We start from the raw sequence: 22,900 nt of genomic DNA, 5'->3' as shown, positions 1-22,900 counted from the left end.
ATTTCTGGCATAAGTGAGAGGTTTATTTTCAAACCTTTGTCTCTTAGCCTGTCATGTCAAACCCAGGTCCTGCTGGGTTTGACACTTCACAGGAAGGAGGCTGCGCCTCTGTCTGAATTGAAGGGGAAAATTGCAATGGCACTGTCCTTGTCTAAGGCAGTGATACTGGTGTTTAAGAGTTCTGTTGTACATTCTGGACGTCTTTTAAAAGTAGCTTCAATTCCAAGGCACCACATTTTCTTTTAAATGTCTTACAAAGTTTCTGAAATATGACACTTGGCATTGTACTGGTGCTCTCCTTTAGAATGAGGCAACTCCCCAGTACAGTTATGCTATAAGTGATGCACATAATGATAGAAGGGTTCCTACTATGTAGCAGGAGCTAGTTATTTAAAACAGCTGAGGAATACAGAAATGTTTTTGAAAAGCTAGGTAGAATTTGTATGCAAAAGCTGCTTGTGTTTAATTTTGTGTGGTTCATAAAATTGCACATAATTTCTGCTGAGGTATCTGCTTATCACATGATTGAATTCTAAGGAAAAATAACATTTCATAACACCTTTATCATAAAAAGATATGAAGCACTAATTGAACATTAGTAGCTGAAAGTAACTGAAAACTCAATTCATACTTCTAAGGATAAAGATGTGAAAAAAAGTTACCTTAAGGTTTGCAAAATGGAGTCTGTGCCCTCTTTGTTTCACTGTAAATTTATTTTTAGAATTCATTGGGTTCCAGAGGTTATACTGAATATAAACTCATATTTTCTACTTATTGTTTCAGTACTAAACTAATTATCATTTGTTTATGTGCTTAATCACTGCTCTAGTTACAGCCTAGTTATTTAAGAAACTCAGAGCAGTCTATTAGACATCTAGACCTGAATAAACATACAGGATGCTACCATGAGTTTATACTTGATTGATTCTCAAGGTGACATTTTATCTTAACAGTTTTGTTAAATGTGGTTTTATGTGTAACAGATCAACTATTTTATTGTACACAGTTGATTTCAAACATCTACCAATAGCAATACCAACGACCTGGGAAATAAATAATTAGTTGTAATTAATTTTTGATTTGTTAGGGAATTTACAATAGTAGCAGTGGTGTATGGGTGTAAATGATACTGCTTCTGTAGGACTAAGCATGCAGCTACTGAAAACTGGAGAATTATTTCAGGTCTTTTATCTAAATCAGTGCCATAATTTTAGTCTGTCACTTCTCTGGTTCAAATCAGTGATGTAACCTGGGATTCACACTATTACTACATGGCTAATTTTCTGCAAGATACTAATCATACAGATACTTAATTTGTTGAAAGATTCCTGGCACATTCAAATTCCAGTAGCTGTGGAAATTCCAAGATTATTGCCACTTTAGATGTAATGAGTGCTATCTACCTTTGGTTGACTGTATGAGAACACTTGGGAAGGGGAAAAGGGACATAAACTGCCAGGGCCAGCAGCTACCCCAGAATAGGAATAATACCAGATGGTGTAGGTAACTGCTACTTTTGGATGACTTCAAAAAGGGGAGTGGACGAAATTAGAAAATTCAGGCAGATAGAGCAGTGTGGGTTTCAGAGAATGTTTCATTTTGTTTTCAACCTGTCTGGAGTGTGTTGTAGCAAAGTTTCCACTGTGGGTTTCTTGTACCAGCATTGATGTATTTTGAGTATAGTAACACTGATTAGCAGCTTGCATTCTAATTTAATCTCTTGTCTGATAATGTGTCATAAGCTGATAAATTTAAGAGATTATGCTTCCACATACAAAGCCATGTGTTTTTGTAAGAGATTACTGACCCTATAGCAGAAAGAGTAGAAATCACTGAGTGTTTAGCTTCTGCTGTGACCAGCACCTCTCTTGGCAGCTGAGAAGCAGGCACCATCCAGCTTGTGTTTTCTACTGTGAAGTTCAAGTGTCTGACAGAATTGGATAGGAAAGTTGTGGGGAGAGAACTTGACAGTACCTCAACCCAAAACTGTACAAGTCCATGTATTTTATTTTAAATTTCACATTTGTCTTTATGCTTAAATTAATCTGGTCTAAGTGTCCTATTCTACAGGCTGGAAAGCTGGCAAATATCTGTTGAAAGTTTTAAATTAATTACTCTTGCCCATACATGAACTCTCTTCTGGCAACATACAAGGCTGTTCTACTTTTTTGTGGATTGTGTTCCTTAGTCTGACTTATTTGGTGCTATTTCAAAGCCAACCCAATTTTTTCTCTTCAGATTTTATCTAATGCTTAAGTTATTTTAATTTAGTCTGCATTTTTTTTCCATGTTCATATTACAAGGAGTATATTTATTCTATTAGAGAATAGTTATACTTGACAGTTAATTTTGTCCAAAGAGGGATACTGTGAACTAGAAATTTGCCTTGCTTTTTATTTTGGTATTTAATTGGTTTCTTCAGTAAACAATTAGCAAAAATGTTGGAAGTTAGAAATGTTACTGTTAAGATCTCAGCCTTTCCAAGCAGTGTTTTTGGTACTTGGATGCATAAAACATTTGTTCCAGAAATTAGTAGTTCTGGAATCCTTGCTATGTAGGCAGTGTGTGGGATACTAAATCATGAGACATTCTAGTATTTTAAAGTAGCATTTTTGCTTACCTGTTAATTTTAATCAAATTATTAAATGTTTCAATGAATTTTAAACAGGGATTTGCTTAATTGGAAAAGAATATTCAATCTAAGATGGTGTTTGCTACAATTCACTAGTAGTGAGTCATAGGGTGATAAAATCATTTAGATTGGAAAAGAACCTAAATGATTTTATCACCCTGTGATAAAATAAAGATTGAGTCCAAGCCAGTCTTTTTTTTTTTTTTTTTTTTTTTTTTTTTTTTTTTTTTTCTCCTGTAATTGACCAAACACAGCTTGGAGAATCAAATACTGCTTTAGCTGTTTCTTAAATTTATTTGAACTCTGCTTGGCTTATTACTTGGTTTCTTCAAAGGGAAGATGCATTAAGACTGATGTGCTAAGTGTTTTTTTGATTGGGGGATTTTTTTGAACAAGATACTTTGATTTTTTTCTATTTCCAAAGCAGAGAGTTGTCTTTGAAAGAAAAATCATAATGTGCACTTAGTCCTTCTTATTTAGCTGAGCATTAGCTTCACCGTGGTGCAGTAGGGTTAAGTCACAGGCCTGGGTTTATGTGCTGGCTCTGGAGTCATGGGGTGCAGTCAGAGTTCATGCTGGATCCAGGTAAATGACTGCTATGCATAGTACAATACTAGCTGGGAAATAATGACATCTGAAGGTAGAGCCTGAGTATTAAACTTTGATGCAGAAGACCCTTCAGATTATAGTGGAATCTCTGGGGAAAATGTGAAATTTTGCTATTTAAGTTGGATGTGCTTTGCTCCCATACTTTGGCAGTCTGCATAATGAAGCATAAACATCTACCTGCTTTCTGGCAAGCAGGTGTAGGAAGAGTATTAGATTTAATTCAAGTTATGTTCTTAGTCAACTATGTGAACAAAAGTTTTAAAATTCTTTAGTTTAGATTTTTGTAGATTGTGTTGCCCTTTTTTGAGGAGAATATGAAGGATATAAAGTGTGGAAGGGGAAGAAAGGACTAATCAGGTATTAAAACTTCCATTAATGTAATGACTTAACAGTAAATTTAGACTTACATTTAAAAGTGAACAAACAGAAAATGCCCACTGCTCTCTTAAATTCAGAAATTACATGCTGCTGTCTAGCAGTCTAAGCGGACCTGTCATGTCTTTTTAATAATATTTTTGTTATAAATAAATTGTAACTGAGCCAATAAGAATGTTCAAATTATTGACAGTAGTGATCTGAAATCAAGTGTCACATTTAAATAGCAAGCAATAAATAGCATAATTTACTAGATGATTGAGGAATATAAAATCAAGTCTGTCTAAGTTTATGTAGTGCTTGGTTGTGACAGTATAGCTAGCTCTGACATTTTATATGCAACTGTCATGTGGAATATTTAATGCTGCTTGCTTCTATCTGAAACTTTCTAAACCAAAGTTAGTTCTCATTTTGCTGTACAGGCAATTTATGCTGAGATAAAGGAGGAAATTTTATGAAGTGTATCTGTCAGAAAAGCTGGCAGAGTTCTGCATTCAGCAGTTCAAAAATAATGAATTTCCTTTCATTATGGGACAATGAGTAAGGTTAAATTTTCCCATGTCCTTTGCAAAGATTATTAGGAATGCTGCAGTTATTTCAGCATGCAGTTAAAGGAGAAACCCAAACCAAGCACAACCATTTCTATTTTCCTTTAAATAATATAGGGGAATGCACCTTCCAGGAACTCACTGCTGATGTTAGGTACTCTGTAATAAATGACTTAATTATTCTTTATGAGTATTATGGGTGTTTGTGGTTATGTTACTGAGAATGCTTTTATGATAATTGTAGGTGTTTGGTACATGTGAATTCTAACACCATAGAGGAGCATGTACTCAAAAAATGGAGTACAAAGTGTATGACAAAAATAATTACATTTTTATACTGTAACTAGTCCTGACACTGACATTCTTGGTTATTCAAATGTGATAAATTTTTAACAGAAGATTTTATGAGGTTGTGTAAATTAAATGCTATAGTATATGTCTTAATATCTCTAAAGTTGCTGTTGAATTCAGGGAATATACCATCTTCAAATTATTTGAATAAAAACATTAATCCAAAGCAAATTATAGTAATTTAATTAATAAAGCTAATCTTTAAACTTTTGTCACCTATTTGTGCTTAAGTGCATAATTAGCTATTTTGAGATTTTTAATTTGGTTTATAAATGCTTCAGGTGTCTAAATAACAAATGACTTTTGTACTGGTGTCTCTGATTTCTGTTTATATTAATTTCTGTTTATATTAATGTACTTCCATGGCCACTCAGACTCTGGAGAACTTTTGCTGCTCTGTAAAGAAAGTTGCAGATTTATAAAAAACTAAGTCTTTTGCTTTGACATGAGCTACAGATGGCATTAAGCAATCTAGATTGATGCTGACAGGCCTACTTTATTCCTTAGCTCTGTTCCTCTGAGCTCAATGTCTGTCTTGGTTCCAGCGCTCGTAACCACATCGTAGCAGTGCTGGGGAGGAGGTGGGACAACTTTTAACAGCCAGTCTTAAATTGGCCTGAGCCTGTCCTGAAGTTACATACTTGTTTTAAAAACAGGAATATCCTAAAAGCAGCACTTTATAGTATTTAAGTATAGAAATACTCTGTTCTACAGAAATGAAATACTTAAGTTGGAAGAAACCTCTTAGAGGTCTAGAGGCTCTTAGAGGTCATCTAGTATCCCTTGGCTCAAAGCCAGACTAACATCAAAACAGGTAAGCTTGCTCAGAGCCTTGTCCAGTTGAATTTGAAGATCTCTGAGGCTGAGTTTCTGCTTCCTCCGTGTGCAGTACAACCTCTTCCATGGAAAAGGTTCCTTGTACCTCCTTCCTTATATCTCACTGAAACTGACTGTGCTAGAGGTTAACTGCCTCACATCTCTTTGTTGTGTGCAAGTTTACTTCTGCTTTAAGCTGTCTTAAGTGGGTGTTATGGGAAGGACAGAAACTTAAAGACATCTGACCTTCTCCTCACACCAATCTTTCTAGGATTAAAGTGTCCAGTTCCTTGTAGCTTTTCCTTGAATGTCATTGCCCTCTAAACAACTAGGTGACCTTCAACTGTTTTTTGTCTGTCTCATTTACTGGGCTCTGCGGGGGAGAATTGTATACAGTACTCGGATACAGTGTAATGAATACTGACTGCTGGGGAGAAACAGCGCCCTTTGACTTGTCTGTGCTTTTGCCACTGCAGCAGTGGAGTCTGTTGGTCAGGATCAGCCCAAACACCCACACATCTGTGTGATCACTCTCCTCTCCCTTGGGATAAGGAAAAAAATAGAAGGAAGGCAAGTACAGTCATGGATCAAGGTAATGATGTTTTAATAGCGAAAGCCATAGCTGGCACACACTAGCAAAGTAGAAAGAAGAGTTAATTCCTTCCTTCTCACTGGGATGCAGGTGTTTGGCCACTTCCTGGAAAGCAGGGCCTTGGCATGCTTAAGGTTTGTCTGGAAAGAATCATAGAATTGTTTGGTTTGGAAAAAGCTTATAATGTCATTGTGTCCAACCATTAACCCGGCATTGTCAAGCCCACCACTGAACCATGTCCCCAGGTGCCAGATCTAAAGTTTTTAAATACCTCCAGGTATGGTGGCACCACCACTTTCCTGGGCAGCCTGTTTCAATGGTTGACAGTGCTTTTGATGAAGACATTTTTCCAGTCTCAACCTCTCCTGGTACAGCCTGATGCCATTTCCTATTGCCCTATCGCTTATTACCTCAGAGAAGAGACTGACTTCACCTGGCTAAAACATCCTTAAGGTAGTTGTAGAGAGTGTTGAGGTCTCCCCTGAGCCTCCTGTTATCCAGACTAAAGAACCCCAGTTCCCTCATTCCTTATATGAATTGTGTCTCAGATCCATCACTGTAACCGCAGTTCCAAAGGTTGTAACAAAAGAAGGTTCATACAAACACTGAGAACAAATTACTGCCTCTCTTCTTCCCTCCCTTCCCTGAGGTTTTGCTGCTGAGCATGGAATATCCCTTTGGTTGTCTTTTGTCAGCTGTCCCAGCTGTGTCCCTTCTCAAGGTCTTGTCTACACCCAGCCTACTCGTTAAGGGTGGGGATGTGGTGGAAAAGAGAAAATGCCTTGATGCTGCGCTTGCATTTTTCAGCTATAAGACAACCATCGATTTCTCTTGCTAATGAGTGTTACCAGCACTGGTTTAGCTACAAACCTGCAATCCAGCAGGGCTGCTGTGAAGAGAGTTAACTTTGTCCCAGACAGTCCCAGTGCAGTGGCCTGGAATGTGATTGACCTTCATCACCATAAGGCCCACTGCCTACTGTTCCTGAGCCCCACAGTTTTCCTAACCCATTAGTCGCAAATGAGTTGGATGTGTTATTCTGTGCAACTTGAAGGACTTCACAATTGTCTGTGTTCACTGTCATGAGATTCGTCAGCTCAGTCTTCTAGCATATTGAGGACCTTCTAAATAGCACCTCTGTTCTGTAACACTGGCAACCGCTTCCTGGACTCCTGGGCTCATGTCAGCTGCAAACTTGATGTCAGTGCATTCTACCTTTGCTTTCAGGTCATTGGTGAAGATTCTAAACTCTATTAGCTCAGTGTTGTCTCCTGGAGATTGCCTAAATGCCTTCGGTTAGTGTTTTGAACCAATGACACAAGCCTTTGACTGTGGCTGTCTGGGCAGATTTTCAGGCACCCTAAAGTTGGTACTTATTCACTTGGTAAAAGGGCTGCCATGGAAGGTGGCATTGGAAGCCTTATTAGAGTCAAAGTAATTTACAGCTGTTAGTGTCCTTCAACCCAAACCCATCTCTTTCCTCATGAGAACTTACTAAATGAAGTTTGTACTTTGTAAACCTGTGTCGGCACTTCTCAATAACCTTTATTTTGTCCAAAATGGGGTTGACTATCGTGTCAAGTTCTTGCCCTTTTTTTGGAGATGAGTAAGTGCAGACTTTATCAGTGTCTTTCTGTGGTCAGTTTTCTTTGGTAATTGGAATTGGACAATGGGTGATCTCTGCATTAGAAATACCTGTAGACTGTATGAAGATGAGAGTCACTTCTGCAAAGCTATATTGAGAAAGGGGAACTGTGAGAGGTAGAAGTCAGCACAAGTCACAGACAAACCGAGAGGGTGCTATCTAAAGGGATTAGACCACAGCTGTAAGAGTTTCATATATTTTTCAGAGTAGGAAGCATAATAAAGATAGATTGAGATGGCAAAAACTGCATCTTTCTCCCTGTCTGTTGACAGAATACTGTTTTTCTAAGCTTTGTATTTTAACATAGATTTTGTTTTGTTTTGTTGTGCAGCACTTAAAATGATATCAGGTTGACTGGTAAACCTCATGCCATCTGTTCTAACAAGAAGTAGGCTGACTGTTGGTTTATTCATGCAATGGTCAAAAGAGGGTACAAGGACTAATGCCTTGAAGAATTTTAAGGTGTTCATTTGCAACACGGAAGACCATTAATACAGTGTGAAGAATGGATTTTGGTTAGGTTTTGATTAAAAGGCAGTTAGAGGAATTAAGCTTTAGATCCCTTTGAAGTTGAGCAACTTATCATCTGTTGATATTAGAAACACCAGCAAACTGTGTAAAGATTATGCTCACTTCAGTAAAAAGACTTTTGAGAACTGAGATTTGTTCTTGGAATGGCTTGGTTTTGAAGTTTCCAGCTGATGATTTTATATTAAAATCAGTTTGTAACATGTTCTTTTATCTGTTGAAGGTTTTTATATTTGTTAGATATGTGAAGTATAGAATCAAAATATATTTTCCAAGATCAGTAAAGGCCTAATGTTGAATTTTCACACATTTATTTTTCAGGAGCTGGTGAATCGGGGAAAAGCACAATTGTCAAGCAAATGAAGTAAGTGTGGTGAAATACTGTGATAGAGAAATATTTTTGAATTTGAATAGAGAATTTATTTTTTTTTTCTTCCATAGGATTATCCATGAAGCTGGTTATTCAGAAGATGAATGTAAACAGTACAAAGCTGTTGTCTACAGTAACACCATTCAGTCCATTATTGCTATCATTAGAGCAATGGGGAGGTTGAAGATAGACTTTGGTGATCCAATCAGGGCTGTGAGTATTGAAGTACACACACAGATATACAGCTGAAATACCCATACTATTTCCTTCAGAAATCTTTGTGAGATACGTGTTTGTTTGATAGCTAAATGCCTTTGGCCTTTACATGGCAAGGTGACCTGTGGAGCAGTCAGCACTGGGTTGATTCACAACTATTTGGTTTAGATACTATTTTCTGGATTCTGTCTAAATCTGGAGAACTAAACATCTGAATCTTAAGGAGTCCACAGTTATGTCTCTAATTTGTATGGACTTGTGAGCTTTTAGGTAGGTCATTTAAGTTAGACATCTTAAAAAATACAGCTTAAATAGGGAGGCATCTAGCCACTTCTGCTCTGTGTTGCCTGCACTCCTCTATTAGGTCATAGAGCAGTGCCTGAAACATTGCCAGCCTCTGAGCTGTTTCATACTGATTTCCAGTGTTGAGAACTTTATTTTGCACAAGGAGACATGGGCATGCACCTGCTGCTGGGATCTTATTTTTTCATGATACTAATCCTGGAACTTTTCCCAGGAAATGAGACCTTTTCTTAAGCTTCTCTGTACCTTTTCCATCTTATCTTGTCTAATGTCCTGCGTGTAAAGCTCTGATGAGTTTATTTGCCATCCTGCCTATTGGGACCTCCAGTCCTAATCCTATGCTCTTATCTCTGGTGACCCTGATTACATCCACATTTAGTCAGGCAGGGAGAAGTTTGGAATTTCTCTGTAGAAGGCTAAGTTTGTGTTTTTGCTTGTGGTCTCATTACAAGACTCTGTACAGTCTATGTTGCAGTGCTGAAACTGATCCCCAGAGCTGTTACTCTGAACAGCAGTTAAAGTTGGTTCAGGATGTGTGCTGTTATCTCCTCCCCACAGAAATCAGAGTGCAGAATGCTCACCAGTAACAGTTTTGAAGCCAGAACTTGCCACATTGTGGCTATCTCATAGGAAAGATGGAGGAAGAATTTTGTTGTTTATGAGCATGTTCATGTTCATAAGTATATGTGAGGTAGTCAGAGCAATATTTTGTTATAAGTTCTTTCCATCACTTTAAGGTGGAATTACAATTTGGAAGGAGATGAGGGTTTTTAAAAATAAGGAACAGTATGTAGATTCTTCATTCCTGACAGTCTTGAAGATTTTATTGGTTGCTTGAAGAGCAGTTTATAAGCATTAGACGGTATTCATTCAGTAACCTTATGAAAGCAGTATGTATGGTTGTCATAAGGAAGACATTTGTAAAATTATGTATAGTGAGTCATGAAGTTGTATCTGAAGTCTAAATCTGATTGACAGCCAATTATAGCCATCATTTTATGTACATGTGTTACTTCTACCTGATGTCTCTTCAGTTTTAAGCCTAACTAGTAAAAGCTTCAATTTTATTGGTTACTCCTCTCTACATTTGTTCTCATGTTTTCTGTAGTCTGCCCTGAAGACTAAAGTTTTCCAGAGCACTGACGATATTTCACTGCTTGTTAGTTCAGTGTTTGTGCAGTCCTCTCTGGAGTCTGGCAGTTAATGTTAGAAAGAGGCAGATGGTAGACTTATGTTACTAAATGCATAGTAAGAGAAAACGGAGGAGGAGTAAATTTAGGTGTTGGCAGATAAAATGACTAACAAGAAGATTTTGAGGGCTATGTTATATATGATGTCAGTTTTAAGTCATCTGAGTTTCTTGACTTCAGAGAACTGTATAAATGATGAGGCAAACTTGTGTCAGGAGCAATCTTAAAATAGTTGTACATCCCTTTATACTTAGTCAGGTCTTGGTGGTCCAAATTCTTTTTTTCAGAGGAACATTGCTATGAAATATTAGCATTAGATGTCAGTAGTAGTATGTTTATACCTCAATTATTTTAAATTTTGTTGTCTTTTGCAGAAAAAATAGCTCAAAATTGTAACTTCTGGTGTAAACTGTTACATTTGGATTATTTTTCGTAAATTTCTGATGTGAATTTCTGAGGGTTTTACTCTAAATGGGGTAAGGTTTCTTTGAAAATCACATACTCTTATTTCTGTCGTAAGACTAATGGTAGAGCAGTGAGTTGAACATTCTTTTTCTTCAAGTTATTGAATCAAGGGAGCACAGATAACACCAGCAGGTCAGTTGTAAATCTGGTGTATCTTCCTCTGTGCTACAGGACAGTTTAAGTAGGAGCTGTTTTAAGAAACATTTGTGAATGTGGTTCAAAGGACTGTAGGCCACTTTCTGAATGTGAGATTTGCACTAGTTGGAGAAATGGTGAAGTTAATTTTTTTACATTACCTTATGTATGGAATCTGGTTTCAAAAGTGACACCTGTAGAGGAAGCTGTCCTATTTCAGTATAACTAAAGGAAAGTATCTAGCATTGATTAATAATGGAAATAGGACTTGATTATTGCTTACTGCCTCGCTTGTGGTGTCTGTATAGTTGCCATTTTAGCAAAAAGGAAGATGGGGTAACAGAGACCATCTTTCAGTTTAATGTTTGGCCTTTTAAAAAGCTGAAATCAATTCTCTTGTTCTATCTTCCCTTTCCCTACTCCCCTGTTTGAGAGCATGTAGAGACACATGAAAATCAGACCTTCTTAGGTATAAAATCCTACCATCTTTTGTGACAAAACTGTCAGTTTCTAAGCAGTTTCCATCATGTGTTTTAATATTGTCCCTTCTTAAAGGTTTGCTGCTTTTGTGAGTTGTAGGTCCTTGCATTTGCATTCACAAACAGTATTCAAGTCCAGAGCTGTCATTCAGATTTCTTTGATGTGGGCATAGTGTTCAAATTAAAGCCCCTGAAATCTGACTATCCAACCCTTTGATCTTTACAGCTCTGAGTTTTTTATGTAATTATTATTGCAATGTATTAAATTTGTATTATTTGTCCACAATTTATCCTGTGTATGTGTAGTATACAGTATTTTTGTTTGATGAATGTTCTTTTAGATTTCTACCTACTCTAGCTTTCAAAAGACACCTTCAACTATACATCAACAACCTGTTCTTCATATGTGTACCTACAGATATATATATATATATGTTTAAGTCTCTTCAAGTTTGGATTGAGTTCACTGAACTGCAAGCCTTTTGTTTTCAGCCTCTGAAATTTAGTATTACCCAATCCATCTGTAAACATTTTCCCTGTTAGCTCACATGATCTTTGATTATTTAAGTCTACAGTGGACAGTATCTTTAGAACAAGCACTGCTTTTTGTGCTTATCCTGAAAATGTGTATTTTTTCCCCACAGCTTAGTGTTGGAATAGCAAAGTGACAGATTTTTTTTACAGATTTGCATGTGTCTTCACTTACTGTTTTGTTAGAATAACCTTATATGTTGCCTTTTTAAATCCTCCTCTTTCTTGAAATACTTTAGTTCCCAGCTGACAGGTCTGAGTCTCCCTGTTTCTCCTTGCTCCTTTCCAGATTCATTGTTCTGTTTCTTTTAATTACTGGAAAAATAGTACATGCTGTGGGTAGTAGCTACAAGCTGATTTTTCTAGCTGATGTACCTTGGCATTGGATTTTGTTCTGCTAATAATCAAGGTAGAGCAGCTACTCACAGGAGAGTACTAATGGGGACTTTATACCCATCTGCTGTCTTTCCTTCAGTGCCTTACAGGTATAAATACAATAGAAATACTTCAGGAAATAAAATACTAAGTTCCATTGCTCAGTCAAACTTGGATGTCACTGGTCAAATGCTGATAAAAGGGGAATGGTGGGTTTACATCCTGCACTCCATTAGCCTCACTCTCAAAGCCAGTTATTATATATAGTTTTAAAATCCAGCATTTGCTCTTAAAAATCTTGATGTTTGCATTACCAAGAGAACTTGGTCTCTGTAGAATAATTAGTCAACGGATATTTGTGGCTGATTTATCTGGAAAAGTTTTTAGAAGTGTTTTTCTAATTTTTGATGCATAATTTGGGAAGAGGTGATTATTTGACACTTTCAAAGTTGTATAATTAATTAAAATTAAGCAAATAATGTGTTTTCTTCAGTTGTTCAATATACAGCTACCCTTATGAAGGGTATAATCTATATTGTAATCATTTTATCCAGTATGTAGTATTTTATGAGCAAATGTGGCTAACTTTAGGTTTGAGCACAAAATGTTACTACTCCTGTTCATAAAAACCTCACTCAAATTATAAACAGACCAGAAGCTTTATCAGCTAATGATAAATTCAATTTTCTAGTCTTTTTCTGTTGTTGAAAAATATGGGAATTAATATCCAGTGCAGAACACTAAAATAACTTGTTTTCTTTCACATTTTTTTGTTTAGTTGCATTCACCAAACATTCACATTACCAGGTTAGGTAATGCATTTGTTGAATCTGATTCTTAGGTGATAATACTTCTGTTGTGTTTTTCAATACTTCTCTCTTCACCTTGTTTTTACATCCTAAAGGATGATGCTCGTCAGCTCTTCGTATTGGCTGGAGCAGCAGAAGAAGGATTTATGACTTCAGAGCTTGCAGGAGTTATCAAGAGATTGTGGAAAGACAGTGGGGTTCAAGCCTGTTTCAACAGATCTCGAGAATACCAGCTCAATGACTCTGCTGCCTAGTAAGTACAGTGTGACAGACAAGATTCTCTTTGCCTTCTAACTAGTAGCTAAAGCAGTATGAGGTGTCATCTTTTGACAAGTTCTGCTCCCATGCAGATGGAAGCCACCGGTATCTGGACAAAGATAGCAAGATAGTCTGCTTGGCTCAAAATGCTGCAGGAAAGCTTTGGGGTTGGAAAGGAAAAGGTGTAGTGTAATTATGAACTTGTCATGTTTTGACCAGGTCTTTCACTCCCTTAAAGAAGACAAAAATTGATGTCAGGTGCTGTAATAGGTTTTCTATTATGAAAGCATGACAAAAGTACATTTTTAGTATCTGAATGTGTCCAAAAAATGTGGTGACATGATCTGTGTCGGTGTTACCAAGAATATTACTTTTTTTTGTAATAGAGTTTTTCCCTACTTCAACATTGCTCTGTTTTCATTTTTAATTAATGGTCTCTATTGGAAATACGTTGAGCTGAGAAACAATTAGAATGTATCTTTTATGCCAGGGCACTTCAGTAAGAAAATAAAATATTAAGGAACTGGGAAGGCAATAATGAGATGGTGTGGCAGTAAGTAATGGTAAGTCAGTCAAGGAAAGGAGTGCGCTGAAGGAGATATAAGATGGTAAAGAGTGGCAGTAGCAGTGATCCTGCCTTGTAGTGCAATTTTTTATGATTCTGAAGTATTTTGTAACGCTTGAAGTTGTTTCTCAGTTGTATATGGAGCTCTTCATTTAGAGATTCACATACTCTCCTGTGGTAACCTCCTGTGTTTTAGACAACTGTGACTCAAGTTTCATAAGAAAACTGTTCTTCTGGTCATATAAATGTATCTGTAAAATTGTGAACTTCTTGTTACACCTAAAATAGAACACAATGCCTTCCCTATTTACTATGGAAAAAGTACAAATAAGAGATGTATAGTTTTTTGGAAACACTGGGCTTGGCCTACATTACAAGGATTTTGGCAATGAAAGCATACTAATTTTAAAAAATATGTGCAATTAGGAATTCTCAATAGAAAGTTAATTGTTATGTATTAGGCATTTCTTAAACACATTAATTCTGGCCAAAATACTGAGTTATTCTTTTCATATCTGTTATCAAATAGAGTGATTTTGGGCTTTGTTTATGGTTCAAAGTAACCTGCAGTTCAGTAAGTTGCAAAGATGAAGATGTTCTAATTAGTGCCAATAACACTGATGTTTATGGAACTGTGTTTGCATTTTGGAATTTCTAAAGAAGAATTCTTTCTACTGGAATAAATTTCGTAAGTTTTCTTTCATCTGGGATGAAAGATTGTGTCTCAAAAGCTTATTTTGAAAAAAACTTGGAAATTTGAGTAGAATGCTGTGTCTTGTGTCTCAGAGAAAACTATTTTATAAAATTCAAGCACAGTGTAATAAATGGACTTAGAACTTCTGTAATTCTTTGTAATTATTTTGTTGCTGTTTTATGAATAACTGAAAGCAGTGTTTATTTTTACCTTTAGTTACCTGAATGACTTGGACAGGATAGCACAAACCAGCTACATTCCAACTCAACAGGATGTTCTCAGGACTAGAGTGAAAACTACAGGAATAGTGGAAACTCACTTTACTTTCAAAGATCTTCATTTTAAGTATGTAAATCATGCTGCATGGTTATCTGTCTATCAAATTTCCTGTAAAATTATGGGATACGGAATTCAATGGTGTAATTTAACAAATTTGTCTACCCACAAGTTTGATTATTTCCCCCCTCTTTTTAGGAAAAACAAGTTCTTGTGCTTGACTCAGTTTTCTGAAGGAAAATGCATGACAAATACTGAAATACGGGTACTTCTGGACAGTCAATACTGTGGAAATCTGTTTTGTTTCCTTATTTTAGGGTTTAAGAATACAAAATTTGTATTAATCCACAAAAGAATAGCTTATAAATTGTAATGAACCTCTTGCAAACCTTAAGAAAGTAGTCCTTAGCCAAGCCTGAAGGGAGGACTTCAGTATTCTAAGGGGCTCTCCATCTTCTCATTTAATTTGCTGTTTCTTTTTACCTACTGTAGATTGGTCCAGTCTGTACAGATTATTTGGACTGTTACAAGGACCATATGGTTACACTTCTGTAAAATGTGTCTTTGAGCCAGGCCCCGCGGAAATTTTTATCTGTAATGTTGTACGTTCAAACTCCTGTACCTGTGCCTTAGGCAATAGGCTTAATGAGTTATTGGGAGGGCTTGAGGTACACTCTTACATAACCTTGAAAATAACTTTTAAGATCATCCAAACATATGAAAGGCTTGATTATACTAAGACAAGGATTCACAACTATGACTAGCTACACTGGTTCAATTTCTTTCATTATCTTTTCTTTTCTCTTCTGCTGTGTGTGTTTAGATTCCTTTGGGTTAAGCCTCAATTCAGCCTTCTCTATAAAACAATTAGCATAGCTTTGATTATTTATTCAATCCAAAATGCAAATGGCAAGTCACCTTCATCCTGTTTCTATAGACTTGTCCAAAAGTTGAATCTGATTATTTACTACTTTTGTGTTCAAAGAACACTTTTTTTTGTAGAAGTGTTAATTCTTATGGAAAATGAGGTCTCAGTATAAAGTTATAAAGCATAGCATTAAAACTGACAGAAGTAATTACTAAAATTTAGGGGATTAATTGTTAAGATATGCAAGTACAAAATATATTCTCTGGGTACAGCCATTGCTAATTATTTGAGAACTAAGTAGGAGTAGTAGGTGGCTGGCTCACATTTGTATAGGGTGATATGCTAAAACTTCCCTTCAATGATTTTTCTGAAGGTAAGGAGCACCTCTAAGGAATCCTTTTTTTCATCAGGAATAATCTTTCAAGTGTTTTTGCTATGGTATTATCTCAATTAAAATTGAGAACATTAAAAGGGCAGTGAGTATTGTCACTTCTCAGAAGTTTACCTGAGTAGAAGACCTTGTTAGAGGTTTCAGTGTTTCTGACCATTTTCCATGAGAAAGCAAAGGGTCTTTCTTTTTCTTCCAATTTGTTTCCTTCTCTACTTACTTTTACTGTGGTTTTTTTTTCAAATTAAAACCTAGCAACTTGGAACACTTGAAGATACCTAAAAATAACAACTGTAATTGAATCCCTTCAAGTGCAATTTACAGTGTTAGTGTAGTGCACTAACATTAAATCAGTAGGGTTTTTTACCTGCTCTGTACTTACAATCTTACTTTAAACGTGGTCAGTTGAAGAATAGATTTAAGTTCTAATTTGGCTTAGTGGAGAGAGGAGCTACACTCACCAGGACTGACAGTCTACAGTCCATATTGTTCATTAGTATCTTTTATTATGGTAGACTTTTTAGTAAAGCTAACTGTGTATTTTTATATTATACAGATTACAATTAACTTTGTTAATTAAATATAATATTGAAAATAGTTAATTTTGTTCTTTCATCATCATCCTTCTCATACTTCTCATGGTCTCTAAAATTTACAGGAAGATTTTTAAGGCTTTATTAAAAGTGAGGTGTATGCTGAAAAAAATAGTAATTGATGATACAGGGGGTTTTTTTTGCATTATTTTTAAGATATTTTTCTCAGACTTACACAGCTGATAAGTCCAGATTTTGGTTAATATTCAGAAAGCAAAAAATTTTAAAGTTCATTCACTGCTTTTTACTTCTGTTTTGCAGAATGTTTGATGTTGGAGGCCAAAGATCAGAGCGGAAGAAATGGATTCATTGTTTTGAGGGTGTAACAGCAATTATTTTTTGTGTGGCACTAAGTGATTATGATTTGGTCTTGGCTGAAGACGAGGAAATGGCAAGTACCATGATGTTGAAGGGAATAGTTGTTGGACAGAAGCTAAGCTTGAAGGGAAAGTTGTAAATGGGTCTTTTGAAGTATTGCTTTTTATAAGATGTATGGGGTTTGTGCAAAACATCTCAGTGAAATGGTGATAGAATTCATTCTTTTGGGTTCCAAAGTATTTCCTCATATTCTCAGAAGGAATAATAAGAGATAAGTATTCTTCTAGCTACACTTTTTTGTGTTTTAAAGGAAACATAAATTAACGAGGCTACATTGTCAGTAATACACATTTTAGTCTCTCTCTTTATGGATGCTAGAAGTACATAGTAAGAATTTTTTTTACTTACCTGTGTCTGCTTTACCACATTTTGTTTTCCTTTCCTTCCTCAGTCTTCAGTTTTTGTTTCTTTCTAACTGTGTTTCTCCAATCTCTTGTCTTAGTTGCAGAAATGTTTCTCTTCCTTTTCCTTTCCAACACCCTCGGCTCCTTTCTCCTCTTTCAAGAGTTTACTCCTTCCGTGTCACTGTGCACAGGGTACATTTTACTATCTTGAGTGGTCTGAAGTGATGCTTACCTCTGTATGTGAATCATTAACAGACTCTGTGCTCTTCCTTGTGTTCTGCAACTTTCTATAAAATATAATTTGGGGAGGAAAGAGAAATAAGAACCTTTCAAGTCAAATATAGTCAAAGAAGGTCATAGCTAGCATCCTGCTACTTAAATGACTGGAACTTGGCCAAAGTACTTACATGTTGGATAATTTTTCTACAGAGTTAAATATTATGGTAAGAGTTAAAATACCTGCTTACTTGATTGTCTAGCTTTGTAGAACTTTTTTCCTTATTTTGGAATATCAGCTAGGTGCAGAATTTATTTTCAATTTCCAGAAGATCTAATCAGTGTTAAGAAAATTTCAGGTAACTCAGCAATTCTTGTAGACTATCTGTATTGCAAAATGTCAAAACACACAAAAAATGTCTGAAATATTAAAAAATAAGACCTGGAAATGAGAAAAAGTAGTTGCTTAAACCCTGCTTGTGGAAGTGATCTCTGTGGTAGTCTTAGCCTTTCTGTATTTCCCTGCGGTAAAATGTGATTTTGTTTGCTAAAACTTAGTTTTATAACTGGTTCATTTCTAAGTAATCAAAAATATGTATCCTTATTTTACTACTGAAGTCTGATAAAATAGAAAGTGATGGCTTTTTCTTCAATTACAGAATCGGATGCATGAGAGCATGAAGTTGTTTGACAGTATCTGCAACAATAAATGGTTCACAGACACTTCTATTATTCTATTCCTGAACAAGAAAGATCTTTTTGAAGAAAAAATCAAAAGAAGTCCTCTCACTATTTGCTACCCTGAATATGCAGGTATTGGAAGGATGCAGATGTCAAGAGGGTTTTTTTGTTAAAATACCTAATTTTTGAGGCATAGGTCACAAGGATTTGTATAACTCTAGGCATCTAAAATATTTATGTGACCTAAAAATTAAGATAAGGATTGCTTTAATGGATCACAAATAAAACATTGCTTAAGTCTTTTTAACCAGGTGAAATAATGCTGGTCCACTGATAGCATGTTCTGCTGCAACTGGTCAGGTTCATTTAGTACATTCTTATTTCTGATGTTCTTCTACTTTTGTACTGTGATATAAGTAGGAATTCCTGAGATACATGAGAGGTTTATGAACAGGGAGTTTACATAGGTTTTGATATTGTGGTTTATTCAGAAAATATACAGCAAAAGAGCATGAATTCATTTAATAAGTCATAGCATTTTTATATATGATTTGCATTGTAATTACAGACAGAAGATAGCATATTAGAATTAGAAAGCTTGGGAGAAACATATAATCCAAGCGTCTTTAACTGACTGTGGGAAAACCCCAAACCTTTTAAAAACATAAAAATTGAAAGCAACTAACTTAAATGAAGGACACAAAATATCCTAAACGACTTGTTCCTCTGGTGCTGAAGTAAATGGAAAGACTATTCCTGCACCTGGAACTGAGTTGAGTGTTAAGTTTTTATTATTACAGATGCATCCAAAAGGTCTCCTTTCAAGGTTTTTTTAATGGTATCTTAAAGCAATGGCTCTGGAATTTGTCCTCTTCAGGTTTAAGTTAACTGTTTCCAAAGAATCCCTTCCTTCAAAGAGAGTGTGCATGTCTTGTTCTTCCTCTGTTGGAAGAGACTTACTGAGCAGTTTTCTTCTTCTAGGGTCAAACACTTATGAAGAGGCAGCTGCTTACATTCAGTGTCAGTTTGAAGATCTGAACAAGAGAAAAGACACGAAGGAAATCTACACTCACTTCACATGTGCCACAGACACAAAAAATGTGCAGTTTGTTTTTGATGCTGTAACTGATGTCATTATTAAAAACAACCTTAAAGACTGTGGCCTCTTCTGAAAACAAGACTAAAGGTTGTTAAATGGTAAATTACATGCCTGAAAACAGGACTTAAACATTTGGAATATGCCCACGCTGTGTAAAACCTGCATAGATATACTTAATTCTCTTTTATTTTATTTTTAGGTTTGGAGATCGACTTCGCACAATTCTAATCTGATTCTTTTCAAGGTGAAAGAAGTACAAAATGCAGTGTGCTCAATGATAGATCAGTACTGTACTTGCCTGTTTTAACAGCTTTATTTATGTTTGTCTTGTAAATTTAAGTAATTAGTTAACACTGAGATGTCAGTTGATTGTATGTAAACTTACAATTGTAGTAATGTATTTGTATAAACGTTGAACGGAATATTTTAGTAACTTGATGTCCTCTAAAACATTCCTCTAAATTTTCCATGTTTTATGAAGATACTCGTAGAGGAGACAGACACTCTTTGCCTTTGGATTATTTAAACATCTTGTGAAATTAAATTTTCTTTTCATCTTAAGGGTGCATGCTGCCTTATTCCTTACTTTTGTTGGTAATATTGTATATGGCATTAGCTTTTTTGATATTTAAACAGCCTCACACACCTTCTCAGACTTAAAGAAACACAATAAACTTATTTTATGCCTTAAGTTTTGAAAAAACATCTTTTTATAAATTTAGGATAAATACAAAATTATTTTAAAATTTAAATGAAATCCACAGTTTAAATCTAGGCTTGAAGTCTTTGCAGTGGAAATGTGGCAACACTGGGAAATAGATGTTTAAGTGTCAGCTATCACTGAAGCTGATGGAAATGCAAAAAGGAATTGTTAAAACTATTTATATCAGTAAAAAAAAAAATGATGCTGTGGGCTTTACTCAGTGGAGTGAATGGAAAAATTACCTTTGGGATGTTTTTAATAGACAACAAAGGCTGGACTTCAGAGTAATGTTTTTTTCTGCTTACTTAAAACATAAATTCATGTTCTCCTTAAACTTTTTGCTATTTTCTGGTAATAAAACTAGTTGGATAACTTAATAAGGGTAGAAATATTTGATTCTCCCACAAGACAAGGGAGCTTCACAGTTTAAAGCAAAATCCTGTTGCCTATAGCGAGAATCTTCAGTGTTTTGGGTAGGGCGTTTTAGTGACTTAGGAGTGCTGATTCTTTAATTTCCTCTTTAATTATAGCCTCACAGTTTCTTATAAGTTAAAAATTATTTTCTTCTGGTTATGCTTTCATTATGTGATTTGCTGTCTTAGGTACCTATCATCCATTGCCTTAGGGATAGTGCCAAAACCGAATTTTTAATACAGATTTTAAAAGGAGTAAGCTTCTAGCTGTAAATAAGTTGATGGTTGTCTTAAATGTATGTTGTCATCTAGAAAACACGGACGTACCAAACCTGGAGATACAATTTTCTATAATTGTTAAAATATTTCAGGCAGCTACAGTACACCATAAGTTCTTTGGGAAGTAAATAAGTCTTGGAGCCTGTGGCTATTTTTCTATATTATCTTAGCATTTATGTTCTTAGAAATGTTCAAAATAATGAAGTCATTGTTCTGTTGTTTAATTTTTGATTGTGTATGTGTTTAAGTTAGGCCTCTGCTTGAGTAAAACTTACCTGTCCTTCTCATTCTTTAATGTTTTCTTTGTTAGGTACAGAATTGCTAAATGCATTTTAAATGAAAGATTAGAAAGGAGATAAGTTATTGCTGGAGGTTGTTATATATGTTGATACATTATGAGCTCTTTTAGCAGTTATGGTAAGCAATCTGTATATCCTGGGCTGCTTTTAATTGTGCTTTACGGTTCTGGATATGATTTCAAATCTCACTGAACTACTTTGTGGAATTGTATTTACACCTACGTTCCAGCTGGTTTTTGTACTTAATGTAAAACAAAAATTGGGATTAATCAAATAAAATAAATCTAAATTTTGTGCCTTGCTTGAAAGAAATGCTTTTCATTAAATGTGCTGATGGAAATCTTTTTGCATGCATTCTGTGGAGGTAACTGGGCAGTAAAAATGAGAAGATAGAAAGTCAAGAGTAAATGTAAAACCTTTGTGCTAGAAACATTAATTTTTTTATTAATTAGTTCATACTTTTCTTAACACCTTCAGCTGGAGAATTTTTGGAATTTTATAGCTAACGGTTTATGAAGTATTTGTATATTAACACAGAACAAAGTTGTGAACTAATTTGCCTTACTGGTCCACAGATAATGGGGTTTGGTTTTTTTTCTGACCTGATGCATGGCCAGTGGGGATGTTTCCTTGTAGAAGTGCTTCACAATCTTCCTCCAGAGATAAAGTTGTCAGCCTAGGCCACTTCTCTAGGAAAAGCTACAAGAGGATTTGCATGCAGCTGTCGTGGGAACCACACATTTAGCTTTCACTGCAGCTGTAATAAATCTCTACATCTCAGTTCCATGAGGAGCCTGAATCTCTGTCAGAGCACTGCAGAGAATGGAGGAAATACTGCAGGTACACCACTAAGGGGGACAGTTTTGTCCCTCAGCAGCCTGAGCTCTGCTCTCTTCCAGTTCCCCATTCCTCTGATTTCTTCACACAGACTGTGCAGGCAAACTGCTTTGTCTAGCATGACACAAAGAAGCTCCCTCTATTACCTTAGAAATTCCTTCAGGCTATTGGAAAAGTAGCACATGAAAAAAAACCAGACCTTTGTGGAGACTTCTCCAGCCCCATGGTCTTGTGCACATCTGTGGTTGAACTCTTGGTAAAATGCGACTGTCATTAAACATGTAGTTATTTTTAAGAGGCTTAACACTGTGGAAGGGTAATTTAGAAAATTTGCTATTTGGCTTCATTATGCCACGTATGGAATCTGGAGGTAATTTGATGTTAAATGTAGTAACCTCTCATTAACTAAAACAAGGTCCAGGATTACAGCATGGGAACAATGTAGATTTGCTGGATTGCTGTTTCTGGTTCCGTGTAGGCAATTAGCAGAGTCATGATTTAAAATCTACATAAAACCTTAGGGAGCAAAACAGATCAATCTGCAGCATGCTGAACAGCATGGTGGCTGGTGTGAATTCAGAATTGTGGAAAATTAAAGGATAATTGTCTGTTCAAATCAAGCAAAAAGGGAACCCTACCAAGATGCTGGCTATCCTACTGTGTGAATGTATCTTAGTTGTTATGCTTAATATTAGTAACTAAGATCCTGTGGGTCAAAGAGTAATGCCAGGGTTGTTGGCTTCAAAGCCTTGACTTTATTTCATTTTAAAAAATTGTAGAAGGTGCAACAAGAGTCCTTAAGCACCTCACCTTGAATAATTCATAGCCTGTGGAAGTGCACTCATGGGCCATGGATGTGGAAGATGAGACTGGTAAAAGAAGAACTTAATCAATCATGGGCTGTAAGGAGTGCTTATAGTTTTTGCAAAAGTGTTTTTTTCAACTCTGTAATATTGAAATTTCAATTGCATAGGTGCAAGAAAGCCATTTTGTGGTTTTTGTCTCTGGGGTTCTTGCAAAGAAGCTGGCTTGACATAGAG

At 35.8% G+C, this 22,900-nt stretch overlaps 1 protein-coding gene across 3 annotated transcripts in view; it reads left to right on the top strand.

The window, feature by feature from the left end:
• LOC131572980 (guanine nucleotide-binding protein G(i) subunit alpha-1) overlaps positions 1-21,326 on the top strand; it is a 32,372-nt gene extending 11,046 nt beyond the window's left edge. Inside the window, exons 2-9 of one of the 3 annotated variants that reach the window (XM_058826455.1) lie at positions 8,418-8,460; positions 8,538-8,679; positions 13,065-13,222; positions 14,703-14,831; positions 16,873-17,002; positions 18,209-18,362; positions 19,212-19,416; positions 19,529-21,326. In XM_058826455.1, coding sequence (XP_058682438.1) covers positions 8,418-8,460; positions 8,538-8,679; positions 13,065-13,222; positions 14,703-14,831; positions 16,873-17,002; positions 18,209-18,362; positions 19,212-19,402 — 947 coding nt within the window. In that variant the 3' untranslated portion in view covers positions 19,403-19,416; positions 19,529-21,326. Of the gene's footprint in view, positions 1-8,417; positions 8,461-8,537; positions 8,680-13,064; positions 13,223-14,702; positions 14,832-16,872; positions 17,003-18,208; positions 18,363-19,211 lie in introns of all 3 variants that reach the window. The other 2 variants (XM_058826453.1, XM_058826454.1) reach the window with 2 other exon arrangements.
• The last annotated feature ends 1,574 nt before the right edge of the window (positions 21,327-22,900 follow it).

The sequence above is a fragment of the Poecile atricapillus genome, chromosome Z (genome assembly GCF_030490865.1).
Source record: "Poecile atricapillus isolate bPoeAtr1 chromosome Z, bPoeAtr1.hap1, whole genome shotgun sequence".
In the NCBI taxonomy this organism is placed as follows: Eukaryota; Metazoa; Chordata; class Aves; order Passeriformes; family Paridae; genus Poecile; species Poecile atricapillus.
The sequence above is the reverse complement of the archived record's forward strand: the minus strand, read 5'-3'. Positions and strand labels throughout refer to the sequence as shown.